This window comes from Rhinolophus sinicus, chromosome 16, assembly GCF_057876585.1.
Source record: "Rhinolophus sinicus isolate RSI-liver-muscle chromosome 16, RSI-T2T, whole genome shotgun sequence".
In the NCBI taxonomy this organism is placed as follows: domain Eukaryota; kingdom Metazoa; phylum Chordata; class Mammalia; order Chiroptera; family Rhinolophidae; genus Rhinolophus; species Rhinolophus sinicus.
Window position 1 is genome coordinate 126,051,638 of NC_142516.1, and position 20,292 is coordinate 126,071,929.

Sequence of the window (20,292 nt, forward strand, 5' to 3'; positions counted from 1 at the left end):
GATCTATGAAGATCTATTTACCTACCTTAAATCTTTGTGAGCTATGAACTTATCTATTGTTGTATAAGAAGTTATCTTCAAACTTAATGGCTTAAGACAACGATCTATTATTATCTCACAGCTTCTGTTAGGAATCCAAGACACTGCTTACACCCTCTTCCTCAATGTCTCTTGCTGCAACCGAGGTGTCAGCCAGGCGATGGTCTTGTTTTAGTCAGCTCAGACTACCGTAAGAAAACAGCATAGACTAGATGGCTTAAACAACAGACATTTATTTTTCACAGTGCTGGAGGTTGGAAGTCCAAGATCAAGGTACCAGCCAGTTCGCTTCTTGGTGAGGGCCATCTGTTTGGCTGGCAGATGGCCTCCTTCTCATTGTATCCTCACATGGCAGAGAAAACAGAAGCTTTGGTGTCTATTTCTCTTCTTATAAGGGCACTAATCTCATCATGGGGGCTACACCCTCACGACCTGATCTAAACCTTATTACCTCCCAAAGACCCCAATGTCATCACATTGGGGATTAGTTAGGGCTTCATAATATGAGTTTTGGGGGATTTAAACATTCAGTCTATCACAGGCCTCCTCTAAGGCTGCACTTAGGGAAGATCCACTTCCAAGCTTACTGTCAAGCAGGATCTCAGCTCCCACTCCCCTCACAACAACGCAGGACACGGTGAGGCCAAAAAGGAACAACAATGGAGCCATAGATAGAGGAGTCATACCGCTATATTCTCGATGGTGGCTGGTCAAGACACAAAAGCAAACATCTGCCAGTACCCCAACGAAGGGTCTGCCTGCACCCCAGTCTCGCTGGTGGCCGGGCGAGACACAGGAAGTAGGATCAACACAATCCACAATCCGCTTGCTAACTGCACTTGCTAGCTGCAATCCGGGCTTGCTAGCTTAGCCACGGCAGTTATATTAGTGGCTAGTGGCTAACTAGTTACAGCTGACGGCCAACTAGTCACAGCTGATGGCCATCTACTACCGAGCCAGCCCTTTTCCACGTGAGGTTGAGAGCCTGGAAACTGCTCTCTGGGACTCCGTCCCTACACTTACTCATGTGGCTGTTGGCAGGATTCAGTTCTTTGTGGGCTGTTGGACTGAAAGCCCCAGTTCCTGTCTGGCTTCTTGGATGGAAGCCTCCATTGTCCCTTGCCGCATGGGCCTCTCCACAGGGCAGCCCACATCATAACAGCTGGCTTCTCTGAAAGGTAGCAAGTGAGAGAGGAAGAGAGGGTGCATAAGATGGGGTCCATCGTCTCTTCGCACTTTAACCTGGAAGTGCTATCCATCACTTTTGCCATGCTCTATTTATTAAAAGCAAGTCATTAGGGCCAGCTCATGCTCAGGGGATGAGAATACACAAGGGCTCGAATACCAGGAGGTAGGGATCATTGGAGGCCATCACAGAGGCTGCCTACCACAGGGTCTTCTAGCTGCAATGCACCCTTATCTTGAACTTCACCTAAGGCTATATTTTCCTGATATCACCTTGGATTTGACCTTTGCCATTAGGTCGTTTCTTATATTGAGAGTTTTGTCCTCTGGAGAAGCTAGGAATGACAAATAGTTTTATTTCAAATCCAGCAAGTTCTGGCTTCTTTAGGCTTCCTCTAAATTCTGATTGAAAATGGAAAGGGGACAGACAGGTGGCTCAGTTGGTTAGAGCATAAGGTCTGGGCAATGGGGCTGCTGGTTCGATTCCCGCATGGGCCAGTGAGCTGCGCCCTCCGCAGCTGGAGTGGGGTCAATGAGCTACCACTGAGCTCCTGGGTGGCCAGATGGCTCAGTTGGTTGGACTGCGGGCTCTCAACCACAAGGTTGCCGGTTTGACTCCCACAAGGTATGCTGTGCTGCGCCTGCTGTAACTAACAACGGCAACTGGACCTGGAGCTGAGCTGCGCCCTCCACAACTAAGATTGAAAGGACAATAACTTGACTTGTACAGAGCTGATGAGTCCTGGAAATACACACTGTTCCCCTATAAAGTTCCTGTGCCCCGTCCCCAATATAAACCCCCCAAAAAAAGGAAAGAAAAGAAAATGGAAAGATTCCTTTTTCAGCTGATCTCATTTCTCTTGTACTGTATCATAAGTATCTAAAAGAAACCATTCAACCCTTTCAACATTCTATCCAAATGTCTACTTAGCCAGATCCACATGTTCATTATGTATCTTTTCTGTATCTTTCATGTAACAACAGGCTAATTTAGCTAGTTGTTCTTCCAATGTATAAATCACGTTCCCCTTTCTCCAGCCTATAATAACAATACTTTCATTCTCCTTTAATAATGCTCTTCACTAGCAGATTCCTCAAAGTTCTTCCAGCTTCTATCCTCCACCTGATTCCAATGGCACTGCCACCTACTTTGGGTTTCTGTGTGTCATGTGGGGGACCCTGATAGCTGAGCCATTTGTCATGCAAGGCGGCCTGCAGGGTCCCTGGTTCTGCTCCCCACATAAGAACACAGGATATGGCTAGGCCAAAAAGGAACACCCACGGAGACATAGATAGGGGAGTCATACCACTATAGTCTCACTGAAGGCACTATAGTCTCACTGTAGGCTGGATCCACACGACCTGCAACCTGCTGTCCACTTCTCTGCCTGCCAACCAACCGACTGACCAACCAGTGCAGCCAAGGCAGTTATATCAGTGCCTAATTGGCTAACTGGTTACAGCTGATGGTTAATTAGCCACAGCTGACGGCCATCTACTACCGGGGCCAGAACCTTTCACATGAGGCCAAGAGCCTGGAAACTGCTCTCTGGGACTCTGTTCCCACACTGTGACAGCAGGACCTCACCTCTAGGTACACAATTATGTTTCAGTTATCTATTGCTGTATAACAAACCAACCTAGAACTTAGTGTTTCAAAACAATAGCATTCACTTTTTTTGCTAACAATTTTGCAATTTGGGCACGAGTCAGTGAAGACAGCTCATCTTGCTTTCATGTGGCGTCAGCTGGGGCTAAGCGATTATCCACTTCCAAGATAACTCACTCACAAGGCTGGCAATTGGTACCGGCTGTCCACTAAGAGCTCAGCTGGGGCTATAATCCTCTTCCCTGTGAGCCTGTCCACGTGGCTGCATAGGCAACCATGAGTACTTGGAGGGAAGTGATTGAATCTCAGAACTATTTAGGAGGTAAAGATCAGGAGACTGTCTTAAATTATGTCTTAAATGACTGGTCTTAAATTATGTCTTTATATTCAGTATATTCACAACAGTGTGAATATACTGTAAGCTACTGACTGTATACTAAAAAATGGTTCAGATGGTCAATACTATGTTGTGTGTGTTTTTAGCCACAATTGAAAAGTAATAAATAAACTCAGGGGATGATGGTGATGGCCTGGAGGTGGGTGGGGATGGGTGAAAGAGAAAGAAATGTTAAGGATGACAAAAACCAATAAAACACAGTCTCTGCCCTGAAAAACTTGTTTGGTCCAGCAGAGGATGCAGAACAGTTAACAGTCACAACACATGTGGTAGACACTGCAGCTTTCTGCTGCAGTGATAACATAGGTGCAAAGACCATGCCCAAAATAGACCTTTAATATCTGCAATGACCAGTCATTTAAGACATAATTATAGGTTCGAATTTCTTAAAGCACACCTCAAAATGAACACAGCCAGAGAAATAGAGATGAGTAATAAAAACTATAGGTGCATACAATATTTCCCTATCAATATAGCATGTAACCTGGTAGGCCAGAAGCAGCATGGTAGGGTGGTGGGCAGGAAAGAAAGCAGATGTTTCTTGGTCATTAGCCCTATTTTTCTAGGATATAAAATCCCTTTGTTGTCTTATAACTCTTAGTGCGTCTGGAAACTATTGCTACTGAGATCTCACTTTTGAAACTTTCTTTCTTTGAAGTAGTAAACAGGTCATAAAGATCATTTATATCCTGAATGAATGTACATGGCCCTCTCCCCCCACACACTCAAACTTTCCCCATACTCACAAGGTTTTATAAATAGCCAAATACACAGATTTTCATTGAGTTTTGTTGGCAACATGACTCTATTGTTCTTCCACATAAGTCTAAACCATTTCTAAAGAAAAGGGCAAAATAGGAGACCCCTTTTACTGGCATGTTACCCCATCCCTACACACTTTTCTGAAGACACCTTGAATTTCGCTCACCATTGACTATGTAGTCTAGGTCTCCCTGCTTTGTTGTCAACTGCATGTGTCAGTTGACTGGCTCAGTTGTGGTTTGGGGCCCTCGTGCTGAGTCGTGTGATTTTATTTTTTATTTCTTGAAATCTCATCGATTGTCCTTTTCTGCACAGGCTGTCGTCTATCTAGGGTCTCCCCTCTGCAAAATAATGACTAAAGACCACTCCATGAATCTGCCTCATGCCCCATGTGATGGCTCTCCATGCCTCCACTAATTCAGTCCCTCCTGCCAGGTCTTGGAAGGATCTGATAATGTCGTTTAAGCCTGAGAATCAAAACTGATAAGACAATGTGTTCATTCATTCAAAAATCATTGTTGAGCGCCTACTATGCGTTAGGCAGTATCTAGATGTTGGGATCACAACGATGAACAAGTTAGACAAGGATCCTCTCGTGGAACTTGTTCTTTTTTTTTAATCTCAGAGGTGTTTGACTTTTAACAATGGACAAAATGCCAGCTTGGCTTAAAGACAAAGGAATCAGGTTCTACATTTGGAATTAAGCCACATTTCCCTGGGTGGCGGTAGGGGAGGTTCGCCCAGCATCCTGGAATCATACTTCTTCCACCGACTTATAAGTAAAGTCTGACTGGAATCATCAAGGACGAGATCAACTGTCCTTTTTCTTGGGCCCTTGCCAGGCTCCAGCAAGACAATACCTTTCTGTGAAGTGTATTCAGTTAACAGGCAAGAAAGGCCAAGGAGGGTAGAGGGGGCATTGGAGGTCAGCACAGGGGCCCAAGACCACCCCTCGGCCAACGCTCGGGAAGACATTGCCCCCTCGTGGTTCCTCACACAACCCAGTGAGGAACTGGAGGTGGAGACAGTTGTCCAAATCTCCAGATTAATTGCAGCCCTTGCCGATTCTGAACTTCAATTTCAATTTCAGTAGACTCTGGGTTTATTTTCACCCAGGACACACACTTTCTTCCCCATAGAGGGAAGTGCCATCATGACAGCAATTACATCTCTTTATCAAAATCTTCAGACTCCCCTCACTACCAAGAAAAATCCGCTACGTAAATCCAAGTATTACTACTGTGTTTCTCTTCCGAATGCTCTTAAAGCGGATATTTGCTTTGCTTTCCACAATTTGAACCGGGGTCTGTGATTATGTTGCCAGTGGAGTTGTTTTGGATATCCTGTCGCCACAACACCACTTTAAACTCCCTAACAGCGAGAGCCTTATCTTCAATTCCCACCACCACCCTCAGCCCATACCAGCGGCACTTAAACCGGTATGAGGGTAAAGAATGTCTAGTAGGGGTGGGGGTGGGGGAAAGAGATGAACAGTGAAGCAAGCAAATAATTAGAAATTGTGTTTGGTGCTGTGCTGGAAAGGAACAGCATGCTGGGAAAGAGAATTCCTGGAGGTAGTTAGTGAGGGAGAATCTTCTGATGTATGGAGTTTTAAACGTATATGTTTGTAGTAGTCAAGTTTGAAAGCTTAAATGATACAGTATTGGAAAAGCTCTCTATGGCGCAAGAAAAATGGAAATGTCCTTAATAAAAATGTTAGCTTCATGTATTATAAACTTAAAGTGGGTAAGAATGGGTGCTAGGTGCTATCGCTCTATCAAACTATAATCTCCTCTAATGGCAAACTCCTGGGAGATAATATAACTACTCCCTTTTCACAGGTTCGAGGAAAGGAAACCACATGGTCCGTCTGAGGTTGGTGCATGAACAAGCTTCGTGCGCTGACCTCCCGGAATGCCGAGTCTCTTTCAAGCAGCAGCTTTGACACTCTGCAGATCAGCTCTGTTGGGCCCCCGTTCGGCTTGCAGTGAGGAGGAATATTCCCTTAGCCAACAAATATTTATCGAGTGTCTACTATATACCAGGTAGCGTATTTATAAAGCTGTGGGATTAAGAAGATAAACAGGGCACGGTCTTGTCTTCCAGGGAGGAGCTCTCAAAAGAGTCAGAAAGGCAGCCAGGTAAACATTAATTCCAGAACAGTCTGATAAGGGCTGTGACAAGAGTCTGAACAGGGGCCCGGGGGAGCCTCGCGGAGAGTGACGGCGGCGGACGGTTCGCGGGGTCTGGGGTGGGGATCGCGGTGGGAAAGGTTTTGGAGGACCCCGCGCGTGAAGTGGGCTTGAAGCTGTGCCCTGAAAACGGCGGCCCGGCTCAGGCTGCCCCCGGATGTCACTCCAGTTCTCGCATCCTGTCATTTCCAGCTGCGTACTAGGAAGGGAAGAAATAGGTGTAAAGCGGCATACGGGTGAAAATCCCTCGTGAGAATCCCACAAACAAAAGTAGCACATCACACCTAGCGGTGGTCACACTGGCAGAGGGCCTGTCTCCTCGAAGCCTCGCTCCAAGTTCGCGAGCACAGCCACGCCAGTTCGCCAACTCCGTCCCCACACTGCCACCAGGGTAACTCGGAAGACCTGACCTTCCCTCCTTCCGCGGCCCTCTCCCTCGGACCTACAGCGGAGTTGGAGGCTGGGGTCTGCCGCTTCCGCCCGTGCGCCCCCCCACTCCCGGGCGCACGCCTTTGGCCGCGGGGCAGCTGCCCTGGGCGCAGCCCCTCCTCCCGCGGGGGCTTCGCGGTTCGCGTCCTGTCCCTCTCGGCGACAGCCTGCAGCCCACGTCCAGGGAGGGCGGAGGGAGGAGGGGGAGGGAAGAGGGGAGGGAGGAAGGCGAAAGAAAGGGCGCAGCTTGGATCCTGGACTTCCCAGAGTCAGCCAGGAGCGCGCACTCAGCCGCTCTCCGGGTCCCAGCGTCCCAGCCGCGGCCCGCGCCCCTCTGTCCCACTCCTCCTCCTCCTCCTCCTCCTTCTCCGCCTTTCTGGGCGCCTCTCGCCCCCTCCCTTCAGCAGCGGCTAGGCTTGGGCTGCGATCGCCCCCAACCCCTAGTCGGCCACATCCCCAACTCTCTGGGGTCACTCCTGGGACGCGCGTCCTCGCCCCATCCTTTCTTCCTTCCTTCCTTCCCCTTGCGCCCGCCCTCGCTCTCCAGGTCTCCGGCCCGGGTCCCGATTGTCTCCGGCCCCTACTCAGCCCGCGCCTCGCCCTGCCGGGTCTCTTTCTTGCACTTCCTGAGTCGCCCGCCGCCGCAGTCGCGCCGCGCCCGGGAGCCCGAACTCGAGACGCCGCTGCCCCGGCTCCAACCCGCCGCGCCCGGGGAAGGGAACAGTGGGCGAGCGCGCCCTCGCCCAGCCCCGCGCCCCAGCCCTGCCCGGCGAGGGAGGACCGGGAAGATGAACAACGGCGTCAAAGCCGAGAAGGAGAACACCCCGAACGAGGCCAACCTTCAGGAGGAAGAGGTACTGAGTGGCTCGGTGCGGTGGCGGGTACGACCTGGGACGCTAACCGCGCCGGCTTTCTCCAAAGTGCGGGCGGCGGGCCGGGAGAGGCTGGCGGGATGCGGGCACTGGTCCCGGGGCGCCGCAGTCCAGGGGGTGGGAATTGCCGCAGACTCTCGTCCCGGGAGACTGTATCTTCGGAGAGTGTGTTTTTGTGGGTGCGTGCCTAGCGTTGCGTAACTTTGAGGACTTTTCGGAAACTTTTGTAAGTATAATGCTCAGCTTTGTTTGCCCGAGATTTTAAAAGCGGAATCGAGACTGACTCCTGGGTGACCTCAGATTATTGGGACCCGGAGGATCAGGACTTAGTTCTGCGTCCGGCCCTGGAAGTTGTGGGGTGTGTTTGTGTGTGTGGTTTAAGGAAGAAGTCGGGGAAAGTTCGTCTTAAAAGATACCTTCTATTCCCAGCCCCCTCCCTTTCAGTGTTGAAAGTTCTTGGTGAAATATCTTTCCAGCTGAGGCATTTTGGATTAATAGATAACTCCTCAGCCGCATTCTTCTCTGATGAGTCAAAGACCCCGAACCTGGGTGATTAGGTTTTGTAAATGTGGGGGCGATGCGGTTGTGGGGAGCAGAGTTTTAAAACTTTGCAATTAACCGAATGATCATCGAGGCAATTTTAATAGGACTTTGACTTCCGAGCGTAAATTTTATGTGGTGGGTCCCTAACAACGATAAAAATGTTGGGGCTGCCGAGCTTTCCTTTGGTATAAACAGAATTCAGTCAGTGTAGGAGGGAAATCCTGAACACATGTTTCAGAATCTGTAGTTGGATATTTATCGTATCCTGTAAAATGGCTCTTTTCCTACAGGTACATGATCTGGAGTCCAAGAAACAATGTTTCTCGCCCACTTTTTAAGATCCGACCTAGTGGAGTTCTTAAACAATGCTAAAAAGAACTTTAGAATGTGTGTAAATGCAGAAACCATGCACCTAGGTATGACCTATAAAGCATTTTTACAGGTATTTCATCCTATATATAAGGCTAACAGAATGGTAAGCTGATTCTAAAGCGGTTAGGATATTGACATTATTATTGAGATAATATGTTATGTGCAAACTGAAATTCTGATAGTGAAACCAAATTTAGTGGAGGATTTGATTAGTACATACAAGCCCTTAGCACATTGTCCACTTGTAACTGGGGAAGTAAAGGAGAGACCTAAAACCACGCAAAATTAACACAAAATGTTACTCTTAACACAGGTGTAGGGTAGTGCAACCTAGGTGAATTGCAGTGAACCAAAAATTGCCTTCTCACATGAGGAAACTGCCTATTTTATTATAAACTATTATTTTGAAAAGCGTTGCTTACGTGCTTGTTGTGTTTAACTACAAGTGAAGAAATACTGTTGACATTTCCTTCTTTTTCAAAGAGGTGACTTGAATTGCAAGTTCTACTTTTTTCTTGAACCTTGCTGGCTTCTTTGCTATTTATTTTTCCTGCCACTAAAATAAAATTTTAAAAATGATGACAAGTTTGCCTTTTTTTGTGAATCGCTATGTTTAACAAATTCACAGAACACACCAAGGTAATAATTGCTTCAGAAGCTTTTCTATTTCGGGTAGGTTGGCAATCTGTGTACTTCAAAGGGTAAGAATATATTGTATGAAACCAGCTTTTTCTCTTCACCCAATTAAGAAAACTTGTAAACGTAAAACATTAATCAGGCAAAGTAAAGGTTTCTTTTTCTTTTTTCTTTTGGTAGGTAGCAAAAGAGGTTTGAGTGTCCGCAAACCATAACCTACTTAACTTGATAAAATTAAATAAAATCACATTTTTCTGCTTGACCTTTCTCAGCCTAACTACTGCCAGTACTGAGGTGTTGTTTACCCTGTTCCTGGTCATCTTAATGTGTGAGGTTGTGTCCAAGTAGAATCACAGGTGACCTCAGTATAGTCACTGCCTCTTACCTGTCCTGTTGTCATTACAGTGTTCCTTTTTAGGTGGGAATGGCATGTGGCTCTAGGAAGTGTCAGTAGCTTTAGCAAGATACTTGCTATTTTAAAAACAGGTTAGGAAGATTTCAGAACCTAAGTTGTACAAAAGGTGGAGTGCGTAAAACAAACACTATAAAGACAGAGGGTTTGTAATGTTAAAAATTCAGGAAAAGAAAGTAAGTTGGCCTGAATGATCCAGGTAGTTTTGCCCAAATTCCCTGTTTTGGATTTATGTTTTGGTTTTGGAAAACTCCGAACCTCTTTTGTCTAACTCTGGAAGCCACAAGTAAAATAAATATGGTTTTTAGTGAGTCTCATTAATGTGCTCAGCATTATACAAAACCACCACACTGGACCCTTTTCCTGCCCACCCAACGATCAGCAATTTGTCCTCAAACACATCTAAAAGTCTTGGCTGAGGACTCCAGTAAACAGCACACAGACATATAAAATATATATATACACACATAATGACAAGAGAGGAAAAATGTGTTTTGTTGTAGTTTCTGGTAGTGATTGCACTGACGAGGACGAGAGAGTCCAATCATCATTAAGGGAAAACAGTTTATTTCATAGATCGTCAGGGTAGTTGAGGCTTTCTCTGCTACATTATAAAATCCAAGTTGTGTTTTTCTTTTCAATGTTTTAAATGAGTTCCTTTTATCTACCAAGCCGTTTTAGCCCTGCTTGAGAGCTTCTAAAGCTTACTCTGAAATAATTGATGCAGAAACACTTATTTGGTTCCAACTGTATAGATTGAACAGTCCAGGGTTTAGGAGAATTTTTGCAGCTTTTTAGGTTTGGAAGTTTTTGAGAACTTGGGCAGGACATAGGCTTCTGCTTTAGATAGTGTTTAAAACTGAGGAAAACTGATTTTAAGATCTGGCTAGCCAATTTTGTAAGAGATAATACATCTGCCTTTCTAGCTTCTAGTATGCTAAATATGTGTGTTCCTATGCAAATTGTCCCTATAAAGAAAAACTGGTTGTCAAAATCTTATTGGGGTGTGAGATTTATAAGGTTTATGTACGTATAGGGCATTAGATCATTTATCACATCATTTTACAATTAATAAAATAATTTCTAGAATTTGCCTTTAATTTTGGACTAGGCAGTATTCTCTTAAAACACCTTTGGCAGTTTGCGCTTGACCAGACTTTATTAAAATTAATAAATATGTAAGTAATGCACTCATTTGTCTTATCAGTTGTTTTAAATATCAACTTTTTCCCATCTAGTAGTAGATAGGACTAATTTATTTTTGGTCACCAAATTTTCAAAATAGAAATTTCTTTTTTTGGAAATCAGGTAAATATGTAATTTTGTTTCCATTTTCCTTTTATTTGTGTCATTGGGTACTTTTCAGGTTGATTACAAATTATTTTTAAAAAGTGTTTTATTGTGTTGAGGTGCTAGTGTTAGAGTAATTTCTCCTTAAATTGCTTTGTTGAAACTTTTTTGTACTTCAAAACTAAAAAAGCAAAAAGCTTGGCAGTGTTGGAATATTGATCAAAAAGTTGTTTGGCAGCAATCATGGAGTAAAGTCAGTTCTTCAAAAGTTAATACAAATCTTTGCCTCACATTCCTTCTTTTAAAGTGCTTAGTCATTTTGCCAAAATATTGGGGTCATGAAGAAAATTGCTTTTTATAATTGGCACAGAGAAAAGTTACCATGTCAGTTTGATATGGCAACTTCAGGTTTTCACTGAGCATTAAGTTTAATCTACATTATGACTTGGGGAAAGTACAGAATGGTTTTATACAATTTAACCAAGGCTGGGGCCTCTGTTATTCTAAATCAAATCTGATACAATAAACTTATATTTCGGTCATAGAATAGGATTTGGTGACAGTGTTTCGGATGGAAATGTGGTGACTTCATAGTAAAATGATGTGGTAAGACCACTGCCAATATGGCATGCACTTTTGTTATTTTTCCAGTAGTGGTTTTAAACTTTCATGCAGTCTTCTTTATTTCCAATGGCATTCGTTTATTGGGTAGTTTGGATAAGGTAGAGGTTCTTTTTGGAGATGCTTTTGTATAGTTTGTGTAGCTTCATATTAATTTTTGCTTTGAGGACAAAACTGTTCAATGATGATGGGGTAATAGTGTGGGAACGCTTGTGTATTGTGATGGTGATTTAAATTAGTGCAGCTTTTTGGAGGACTTTGGCATTATATATTAAAATATGCCTAAGTCCTTTGATTCAGTACTTTCATTTTTAGGAATTTACCCAAAGGAAATAATAAGCACGCACAAAGATTTATTTATAGGAATGATTATTACAGAGTTTCTTGTGATAGTGAAAATTTATATAGACTCTATTTCTGAAGTAGGGAAATTGCTAAGTAAATCATAGTATCCTTCCTGAAAGAGAATATTATGTAGCCATTAAAAGCATGTTTTAAAAGAAAACTACAGGAAATGTATTCTGTTACAGTTCTGGAGACCAGAAATCTAGAATCAAAGTGTCAACATTGCCACCCTCCCTCTGAAGGAGGTATGAGAGAATTTGATTTTGTCTCTTCCAGCTTCTGACTACGTTTTAATTGAGATAATGATCACTGTTATAGCATTAATTGAAAAGTACAGATTTGAAAGTTTTATACTATGTGATGCCAATTTAAAATATATATATAACTAAATATATAAAAAAATTAAATGTTAATAAAAGTTATCTGGTGGATTACAAATAATTTTTATTTATTTGCTTTCTGATGCTTTTCTGTGCTTTCTAAATTTTCTAAAATGAACACGTGAACAAAAACAATTAAATGTCTTTTGCTTTGAAGAGTTCATCAAATTTTCTTGCAACATCTGTAGGTGTCACAAAACCGTCAGATTGGTTGTATTTCGTTTTGTTCTCAAGCATTGCTGTAGGAATCAGACCTCTTCTGTTCCTGGTAGCCTTTCATCATAATTATCTCCCCTCTTCTTTATCCTGGCTCATTTTAGTGATCTTTAGCAGCTTTCCTTGTACTAATATGCTTTGTCAGTATATCCCTACACAACACTGCTGGATCCTCTGATGGCCCCGACTCCTTTAGCACTGCTCTCTTTACACAGTGAAGTCCCAACTTGACGTTAGGATCGCCCCAATGTACTTCTATACACTGTAAACCATTTACTTCAACCCCCTTTTTTTCCTAGCCTGAGCTGCTTTCAAGGCAGAAGTCAAGCTTCAGCCTACATTTTTGCAGGATCCCATCAACTAAATGTCCCATCCCAAACAGATGATTGTCCTCAGAATTCTAGTAGAAGTTACTTTTTGTTATCCATTTAATTCCTGAATTATTACCTTCTTTCATGTATTTTTTTTTAAAGGATCAGTGACATCATGGTATTCCCAATACTCAACACCTACCCAAAGTTACTACCCCAGAACCAGGGAAGTAGCACAGTCTCACACACATATATGCACGTAACTCTTGATAAACGCATAGTTTATAAACAGGAAATAGCCTTATTGGTAGGGTTGGAGATGCTTTTGTATAAGTAAGCTGTTAAAAAGCAACCACTGTTTATTGTTGAGGTCCCTTGCTCACAGGAGATTTACTGAAGTCATGGATGGATCAGAGGGAACTGTAACTCCCTCCATCTGTCATTCACAGTCTCCATTTGAGTGCTCAGGTGAGCTCTGCCTGGTCCATCCAACAGCCACTGCCAACGTGGGCCCACTCATTCCGAAGTGCATTTGGGTTTTCATCGTTAGAATTTGGTTACTGCTGTGGAACTCACGTTGGTTCTTTGGACAGGGCTTCTAGAAGCCTTGGTTAGGTGGAAGAGCTCAGCGCTCCCTGGGTTCCCAAACAAGCATGCTCTGTGTGACAGCCACTTTGGAATGTTTGTGTTCAGTTTCCTTTGGCACCTTAGTGTCTGCCTGGGGGTAGGGGAAAGGGAATGCAAATGTTCCTCTTGAAAAGTGCTTGCTTTGGTCAAAGAAAAAACCCAGGAAGGAATGAGGGGAATGAACCTTAATCATCACTGCTGTAGCAAAAGTGGCTGCCTGGCTCAGTGGGCTTTGGGCCAGGTATTTACACTGATGCTGTGTTGATATCAGTATGTCATCCCTGATGGAGATGAGCTGATTTTGATGTCTGCGGATAACTTGCATGTAACTCTTTAAAGTGTGTTGGGAGAATGTTTTTAAACAACTTCAGTGCATTGTGTGTGTATATGGGAACCGGGCGGGGTGGAGTGTTTGACTGCATACTCAAGGAAGGGTACCTGTGTGAGCTTATCAGAATAGAGTTGCCCAGTTTGTCATTTTTTTTTTTTTTTTTTTTGAACAGGACTTTATTGGGGAACAGTGTGTACTTCCAGGACTTTTTTCCAAGTCAAGTTGTTGTCCTTTCAATCTTAGTTGTGGAGGGCGCCGTTCAGCTTCAAGTTGTTGTCCTTTCAGTCTTAGCTGTGCAGGGCGCAGCTCAGCTCCAGGTCCAGTTGCCGTTTTCTAGTTGCCGTTTTCTAGTTGCCGTTTTCTAGTTGCCGTTTTCTAGTTGCAGGGGGCAGAGCCCACCATCCCTTGCGGGAGTTGAACCGGCAACCTTGTGGTTAAGAGCCCACTGGCCCATGTGGGAATCGAACCAGCAGCCTTCGGAGTTAGGAGCATGGAGCTCTAACCGCCTGAGCCACCGTGCCGGCCCCCCCAGTTTGTCATTTTTATTGATAGCAGAAAAAGGAAAATGCTAGAATATTTGATCCTATGAAAATTTCTGAACTGTTTTTACCCATTCGCTCAAGAAATAATGATTGCTAACTTTTGTGTCAAGGACTGGCCAAGCACTTTATATGTATTGCATTATTCCATCCTCAGTACAAGCTGATGTGGGTATTACCATGACGATGAACCTCATTTTATGGGGAGCCACTGAGGCACCGAGAAGTTCAGTAACAGGCCTTCATTTGCAGATTCTGGGGATACCAAGATCTGTGAGAGGTAGTCACTCCCAGTTGAGTGATGATAGCCATGTATAATAAAGCACTGAGTTAAAGCTGAAATAGATGTATGAGTTGGGGACACAGTCAACACAGCAAGGACAGGGTGATGGAGCTGTGTCAAAGAAAACTTAAACAGAGGTGACATGTGAGCAAAGTCTCGATTAAGATTTAGCCAGATGAGAAGAGTTGAGAGAGTGTGGGGAAAGATCGGCCTGTATGAAGATATAGATGCTTCCAAGGGACCCTTTTGGGGAGAGCAAGCAAGACATGGCAGGAAAGAAGGGAAGTAAGGGTGAACCTGGAGAGGGAGGGAGGCACTGTTGGGGAAATTCGCCTGTGGTGGGAGCTGGGCTGCTGTGCAGCAGGGACTTGGCATTCTGGGACCTTCCAGTGGGGAAGGGGAGGCAGCAGGTTTTGGAGGAGTTCTTGAGAGAGTCCTGGTCTCAAAGTAAGGCAGTGGCTGGCAGTGGTGACTGAGCTGGATGGAGAGCCAGAGGTGTGTAGGGGCCTTCACAACTGTCAGATGTGCGGGAGAGAAGAGTCTCATCCAGGAATTCTCTTAGGAGTCTCCTATGGATGACTAGCTAAATAGTGGCTGTATTTGCAGAAATAGAAAATAGAGAGTTTGGAAGGGGAATAAAAATAGGCAACTAAGAGGTGAGGATGTTGAGTTTGAGATGCAGAGGAGAGGTCTGATCTTGAAAAGTGATTGTGAGAACAATTGAAGAAGTTATTATAGCTGGTGGCTGAAAAGGTGGGTAACATGAGTGAGAGTGGCCAGAAAATTTAAGAGAGGCATTGAGACTCTAGTTCCTAGGAAACCTCTGTGGGTAGGCAACAAAAGAGAAATTTTACTTAAAAGTTGATCTAAGTAAAAAAATGTGATTTATTTTCGGGGGGGGGGGGCTGGAAATTCTTGGGAAAAACTGAAGCAACATTTTTAAAGCTCTCTTTAATTTAGAAACATAAAAATGTATTACATATAATCTACCTAATTATAACCTAATAGTGTTCAGTATACTTATCCATTTGAAAGCCTGGATGGGGGCGGGGAAGCTTAGAAAAATCTAGGTATATACAGTATTTCTTACACTCTTTTGCTTTCATCTGCAGTCTCTGGAAATTGCTTTCCTCTAAAAGTTGCAGTTAATTCCCAGGCTTTCACTTGTTCAATTTTTCTTTTCCCAACCCTGGATGATTAAGCTATCATAAAATTTATAGATGGGTTTGGAAAGTAAAGCTGGATGGCCTAAACAAGCTTCAATGTGTGTGTGTGTGTGTGTGTGTGTGTGTGTGTGTGTGTGTGTGTGTATATATATATATATATATATATAACTTTTATTTATTTTAAATGTGTTTTTCCAGGACCCACTAGCTCCCAAGTGAAGTAGTTGTTTCAATCTAGGTGTGGAGGGCACAGCTCACACTGGCCCATGCAGGGATCGAACCAGCAACCCTGGTGTTACGAGCATCGTGCTCTAACCAATCGAGCTAACTGGCCGCCCCAGCTTGAATATTTTTATAAGAAGAAATTTCCCCAAGTTGCTTTGTTCCTTTTTTATTTTATTGGGGGTGGGGTGGGGTGAAATAGTAGAACAAGACTTTGGCCAGAGCCCAAAGTTATCTATTCTGTGGGTCACATTTTCAATTCATTCATTTCGACCTTTTCTACAAGTTTGCTGCCTTTTCTGCTCATGGCTAAGTGTCAGCTGGTGAAGAAAGAATAGTAAAAATAGTCTGAGAATTTAAGAAAATAACTTGCATTTGTATTTCTCAGGTTGTAACCATTCTGATGCATATTATGTAGAATACTGGAGAAAAAAAAGGAAATAGCAGTAGTAAATGCCAGTCACATCAGGAAGGTTAGTTTCAAATTCCAGGCTGCAATACAGTATTGTTACACAAATTTAAATACTAAGGAAATGCCGTAGTAGTAGCCTAGCTCAATCCTCTCAGCCCCTGGGATTTTGCAAAGGTGTGAGAAATCTGGGAGTCTGAAATTGAAATGCATCTCTCCAATCCATGAAAATAATTTAGAGGCCAATTTCTACTATCAATTTATAAATCATGAGTTGATTTATAAATGATGTTCCTCTGCTCTTCCTCACTTATGGTACCAGGTAAATATGCTTGCAGGTGGCCAACATTATCCTAAGAGAAGTACTAAAGAATAAAAAAAATTTTTTTCCTTGAATCCCCAGGATCCTTTTTTGTGAAAATTTCTCTTCGGCCCACCTATAGGATGGATAGTTGGGGCCTCGTGAGAGAAGGTGCAGCCTAGAAAGTGCTATCTTATTACAGAAGTACCAGAATTTCCTTTGTGCTTGGAGGGGAAGTGCTACAAAAGTGTAATTGCTTTACCCAGCATGTGTGATTTACAGGACTTAAAATGTGTGAGTTTCCAAAGAGGCATCTGTTTTTAAATACAGTATCCCTCTAACCCAACAGGATGTGATTTGGGGCAGGGGAGGGACAGACTGACACACACACTCTTCCGTCCTGTGCCTGCCCACAGATGCTGGGTGACAGGGAACTGAAAACATTGGTAATTGCTTCTCCTCAGGGCCTTGCTAATCAGTAGAAGAAACATGGGAGGGGCTGGAGTCCAGGCAGCCGCCACTTGGCCAAATCACTGTTCTGATTCAGCTTTCTCCCCTCTCCACTTTCCTAAGCCCAAGTCTTTCTTTTCCAGGACCGCCAAGCCTTTTCCCATTAATGAGCAAAAGAGAATTGTTAGAGCTAACACTCAGACCATTTTTGTGGCCCAGATTTCCTTTTCAGTCTTAACATGTAAGAAGATTGGAGGGAGAATTGAAGATCAGGTACATATTCAAATATACTCAGACTTGTAAAAGCAGTTATGGATTTTTTTGCACATCAATTCATTAAGCACTTACTGAGTAGTGTCTATTCTGTTTTGAACATTGCACTTTAACCAAATGAAGTGTTATCCCATGTGTCGAGAAATAAGAAAACTGAGGCTCTGAGAGATTAGGTCATTTGTCTAAGGTTTTACAGTGGGTAGAAGATGAAAAGTTCTCCAGTGGTGCACGCGGTTCATGTGACCTGGGCCCTGCTGGTCTCTCTGACCTCATCCACCGGGAATCACAGCCTTACGCATTATGCTTCAGTTGCTTGGACCTTATTTAGGTACCTCCAACTTGCCAAACTTGTTCCTGCCTCAGGGCCTTGGTGTTGGCTATCCTGTCTGCCTGGAACACGGTACACGCAGATGTTTACAGGGCAGCCTCATCCTTGGCGTTCATTCACATCTCAGTTCAGATGTTACTCATAAACACTTTTGACCTCCAAGTTTAAAGTAGCCCCATCTTCCCTACCCCTTATCCCGTCCCTCTTATTTTTCAGATAGTAATCTGTAGTCACTGACCTTACCTTGTGCATCATTTGTCTTGAACTCCTGGTACGTGAGTCTCTGGCCTAAGGGACCTCTGTCTTATTTAAGGCTGTCACCCCCAATGCCTAGAACAATGCCTGGAACTGCCCCATGAATTTGTTATTTTTAAATGACTAGAATGCAAACCAACTCGTCAGATGTCGAGACCTGTACAATACACTACACCATCATAAACCTTTTCCAGCAGTTTTTAGATTAAATTTTCATTATTGCTGCCTTCAACATGATCATGTCTGGATCACCATCCCCACTTAATTACATCAGAAAATATTATACAATTATCACACACTTTTAAGCCAGAAATTTGGGATGGTAAGTGATAGATCCCTTGGCAGGGGTAGGGGTTATACAGCAATTTATCACATATGAAGGAATCCTTCTCTTTGTCGACTTAGAATGGAAATCTAGTACATAATTCCACAGAATCAGGAGTGAAATGTGGGCCTGGTTGGGGGGATAAGTATAAGTAGAGCAAGGTGAATTTGATCCCCCTTTGCAGATGTGATTGTTGGGGTGCAAAGGGTTAATGTTAGTAACCCAGGTGGAATTGATTTGGAGATAGACTTAGCACTCTCAGTCCTTTGATTTAGTCTAGCCTCAAGCTCAACGGGTTTTCTTCCTCCGTTTGCCTGCAAAGTAAAAAGTCTTGTAGCTCAGCATAATGCAGGCTTGAGCTGGACAAATCCAGCCCTCAAGCACCTGTATGGGTAGCTGCGAGGGAGTGTGTAAGCTGGGTTTTGTGAACCCTTCAGGAGGCACCTCACAGCCGTAATTTATACCCATTGGTCAGGCTCACAGACGGGAGCTGTTTTTATTCATTGTTCACATCGGAGCAGATGACATTGCACGATGAAAGAAATGTAAGTCATCATTGCTTTGGTCATCCGACCGGCTGTTAGCTGAGCACACTAATTAAGGCAGTCATGGAAATGCAGGCCATTGGATTATCCTCATTTATTTATAGCATTTATGTCATAATACTTGACCTTGAGCAAACTTCTTAAACTTGACCGTCCATCATCCATTGTCTGTTAGAGTCTTAGAACCAATGGTATATAAATCTTTGTGTTACTCAGGTCTTAACCAAATCATCAGTACTCTTTTTCTTCCCTCTTCTCTTCCGAAGGACCTAGGACAAGTCATTTAAGCCTGTTTCCTTAACTAAAATGTAGGGATTGGACAGACAAGGCCTGCTGTGCATTAAAAGAACTGGAACTCCACTCCCATTTTCCCACTTATCCCACTTTTCATGCCCCCTCGGTGATACAGGGTGCAGTTGTGGCAAATCAGCCAGCATACATCTAGGCTGGCAGCGTAGGCTGTTGGGGCGGGCGTGAATAGTTTTAAGTTTGAAATTTGTTTTGTTTTGTTTTTGTTTTTTACTGTGAAATGCGTCTCCTTGAGAAATGGGTGGGAGTTTCTGGGTGTGAGCTAACGGCAGGAAATGGCCTTTCTTAAACAAAAGGACTCTTTAAGACCCATCCTGAGTTTTTGTGTTTTGAGGAGGGTTATGCAGAAAACCAGAGCTAGGAGATTAATCTCTGCTTTAGCCATTCTGATGGGGGAGGGGAGGAAGGAGAAGATTTTCTTCCCTGTCTGCCCTCTCAAGTGTTCAAGTGTCAGGCGGTACCCACCGTGAGTGCCAGAGAGGTTTAAGGGAGGTTCTTCGGTAGAGTGTGGCCTCACTCCCAAGAGGCAAGAAGGAACCAGGTTGGGCAGAATTATACACAGTGTGACATTCAGCTTTAACCTTGGCTTTCAGCCTTAACTTTCAGCCTCAGCAGTACAGAATGAGGGAAGCAGGAGAAAGGGATTTTATATGATCTATTTCTCCGTAAGTAAAAGTTGGGGTGCTGTGATTTGCTAATAAACGCCCTATAAACAAATCGAAGATTTGAATATGACTGCATTAACTACTGTCTTTATTTTTCTAAATCTAAACCGATGACCTGATAATAGGAGTGACTTCTGCCTCTTGACTAACAGGGGATTCGTAATGTTTACAGTGTGAGATAGCCAGCCCATATGAGAACTGTCGGGCCTTGCCCCTGCTCTGGAATGCTCCCTCTCTTCACTTGAAAGTGACTGACTGTTCGCTGTGTCCATATTTGTACAGCAGGATCCTGAATTTATATTGCTAGAAAAGTAGTTATGTCTTATCAAAATTATTTTGCCTTTACAAATTCTTGCGGACTTGCAGCAATGAACTTCTCTTCCAGGCACACCATTCCACCCCCCACCCCAGGAATATAAATCTTTCCACTAATAATTACAAACACACATTTTATTGAAAATGGTTTTGTGGTTTGTTTAGTTTTCAGAACACTTGAAAATGACAAACATCTTTTCAAAGAAAAAACATTGTTACACCACTATTTTTAGGCTTTACATTGTAACTATATTTTTAGAAAGCCGCTGATATAGCTGGTGGGTCTGTAACGCATAGAGAGGTGGCTTACTTAGTCCACAGCCCCAGGTACTTAACAG

The 20,292-nt window shown here is 43.6% G+C and overlaps 1 protein-coding gene and 1 long non-coding RNA gene across 14 annotated transcripts in view; one reads left to right on the forward strand and one right to left on the reverse strand.

The window, feature by feature from the left end:
• Positions 1 to 252: 252 nt before the first annotated feature.
• LOC109457551 (uncharacterized) lies at positions 253 to 7,722 on the reverse strand. Of its 2 annotated transcripts, XR_016019456.1 has the most exons (4): positions 7,453 to 7,722; positions 4,159 to 6,383; positions 1,063 to 1,210; positions 253 to 382 (listed from the first exon to the last, which is right to left on the reverse strand). It is a non-coding gene; the product is annotated as an uncharacterized LOC109457551 (long non-coding RNA). The 2 variants fall into 2 exon arrangements; XR_002139037.3 differs by having other exon boundaries at positions 253 to 1,210; positions 7,453 to 7,719.
• Positions 6,527 to 20,292, forward strand: part of RBPMS (RNA binding protein, mRNA processing factor) — a 157,863-nt gene continuing 144,097 nt past the window's right edge. For 2 of the 12 annotated variants that reach the window (XR_016019455.1, XM_088793475.1), the window contains exon 1: positions 6,652 to 7,467. Coding sequence is in view for 6 of the 12 variants with exons in the window: in XM_088793475.1 (XP_088649601.1) it covers positions 7,402 to 7,467 (66 nt within the window). In the remaining 6 variants the exon portion in view is untranslated. Of the gene's footprint in view, positions 7,468 to 20,292 lie in introns of all 12 variants that reach the window. The other 10 variants (XR_016019452.1, XR_012495528.2, XR_016019453.1 and 7 more) reach the window with 8 other exon arrangements.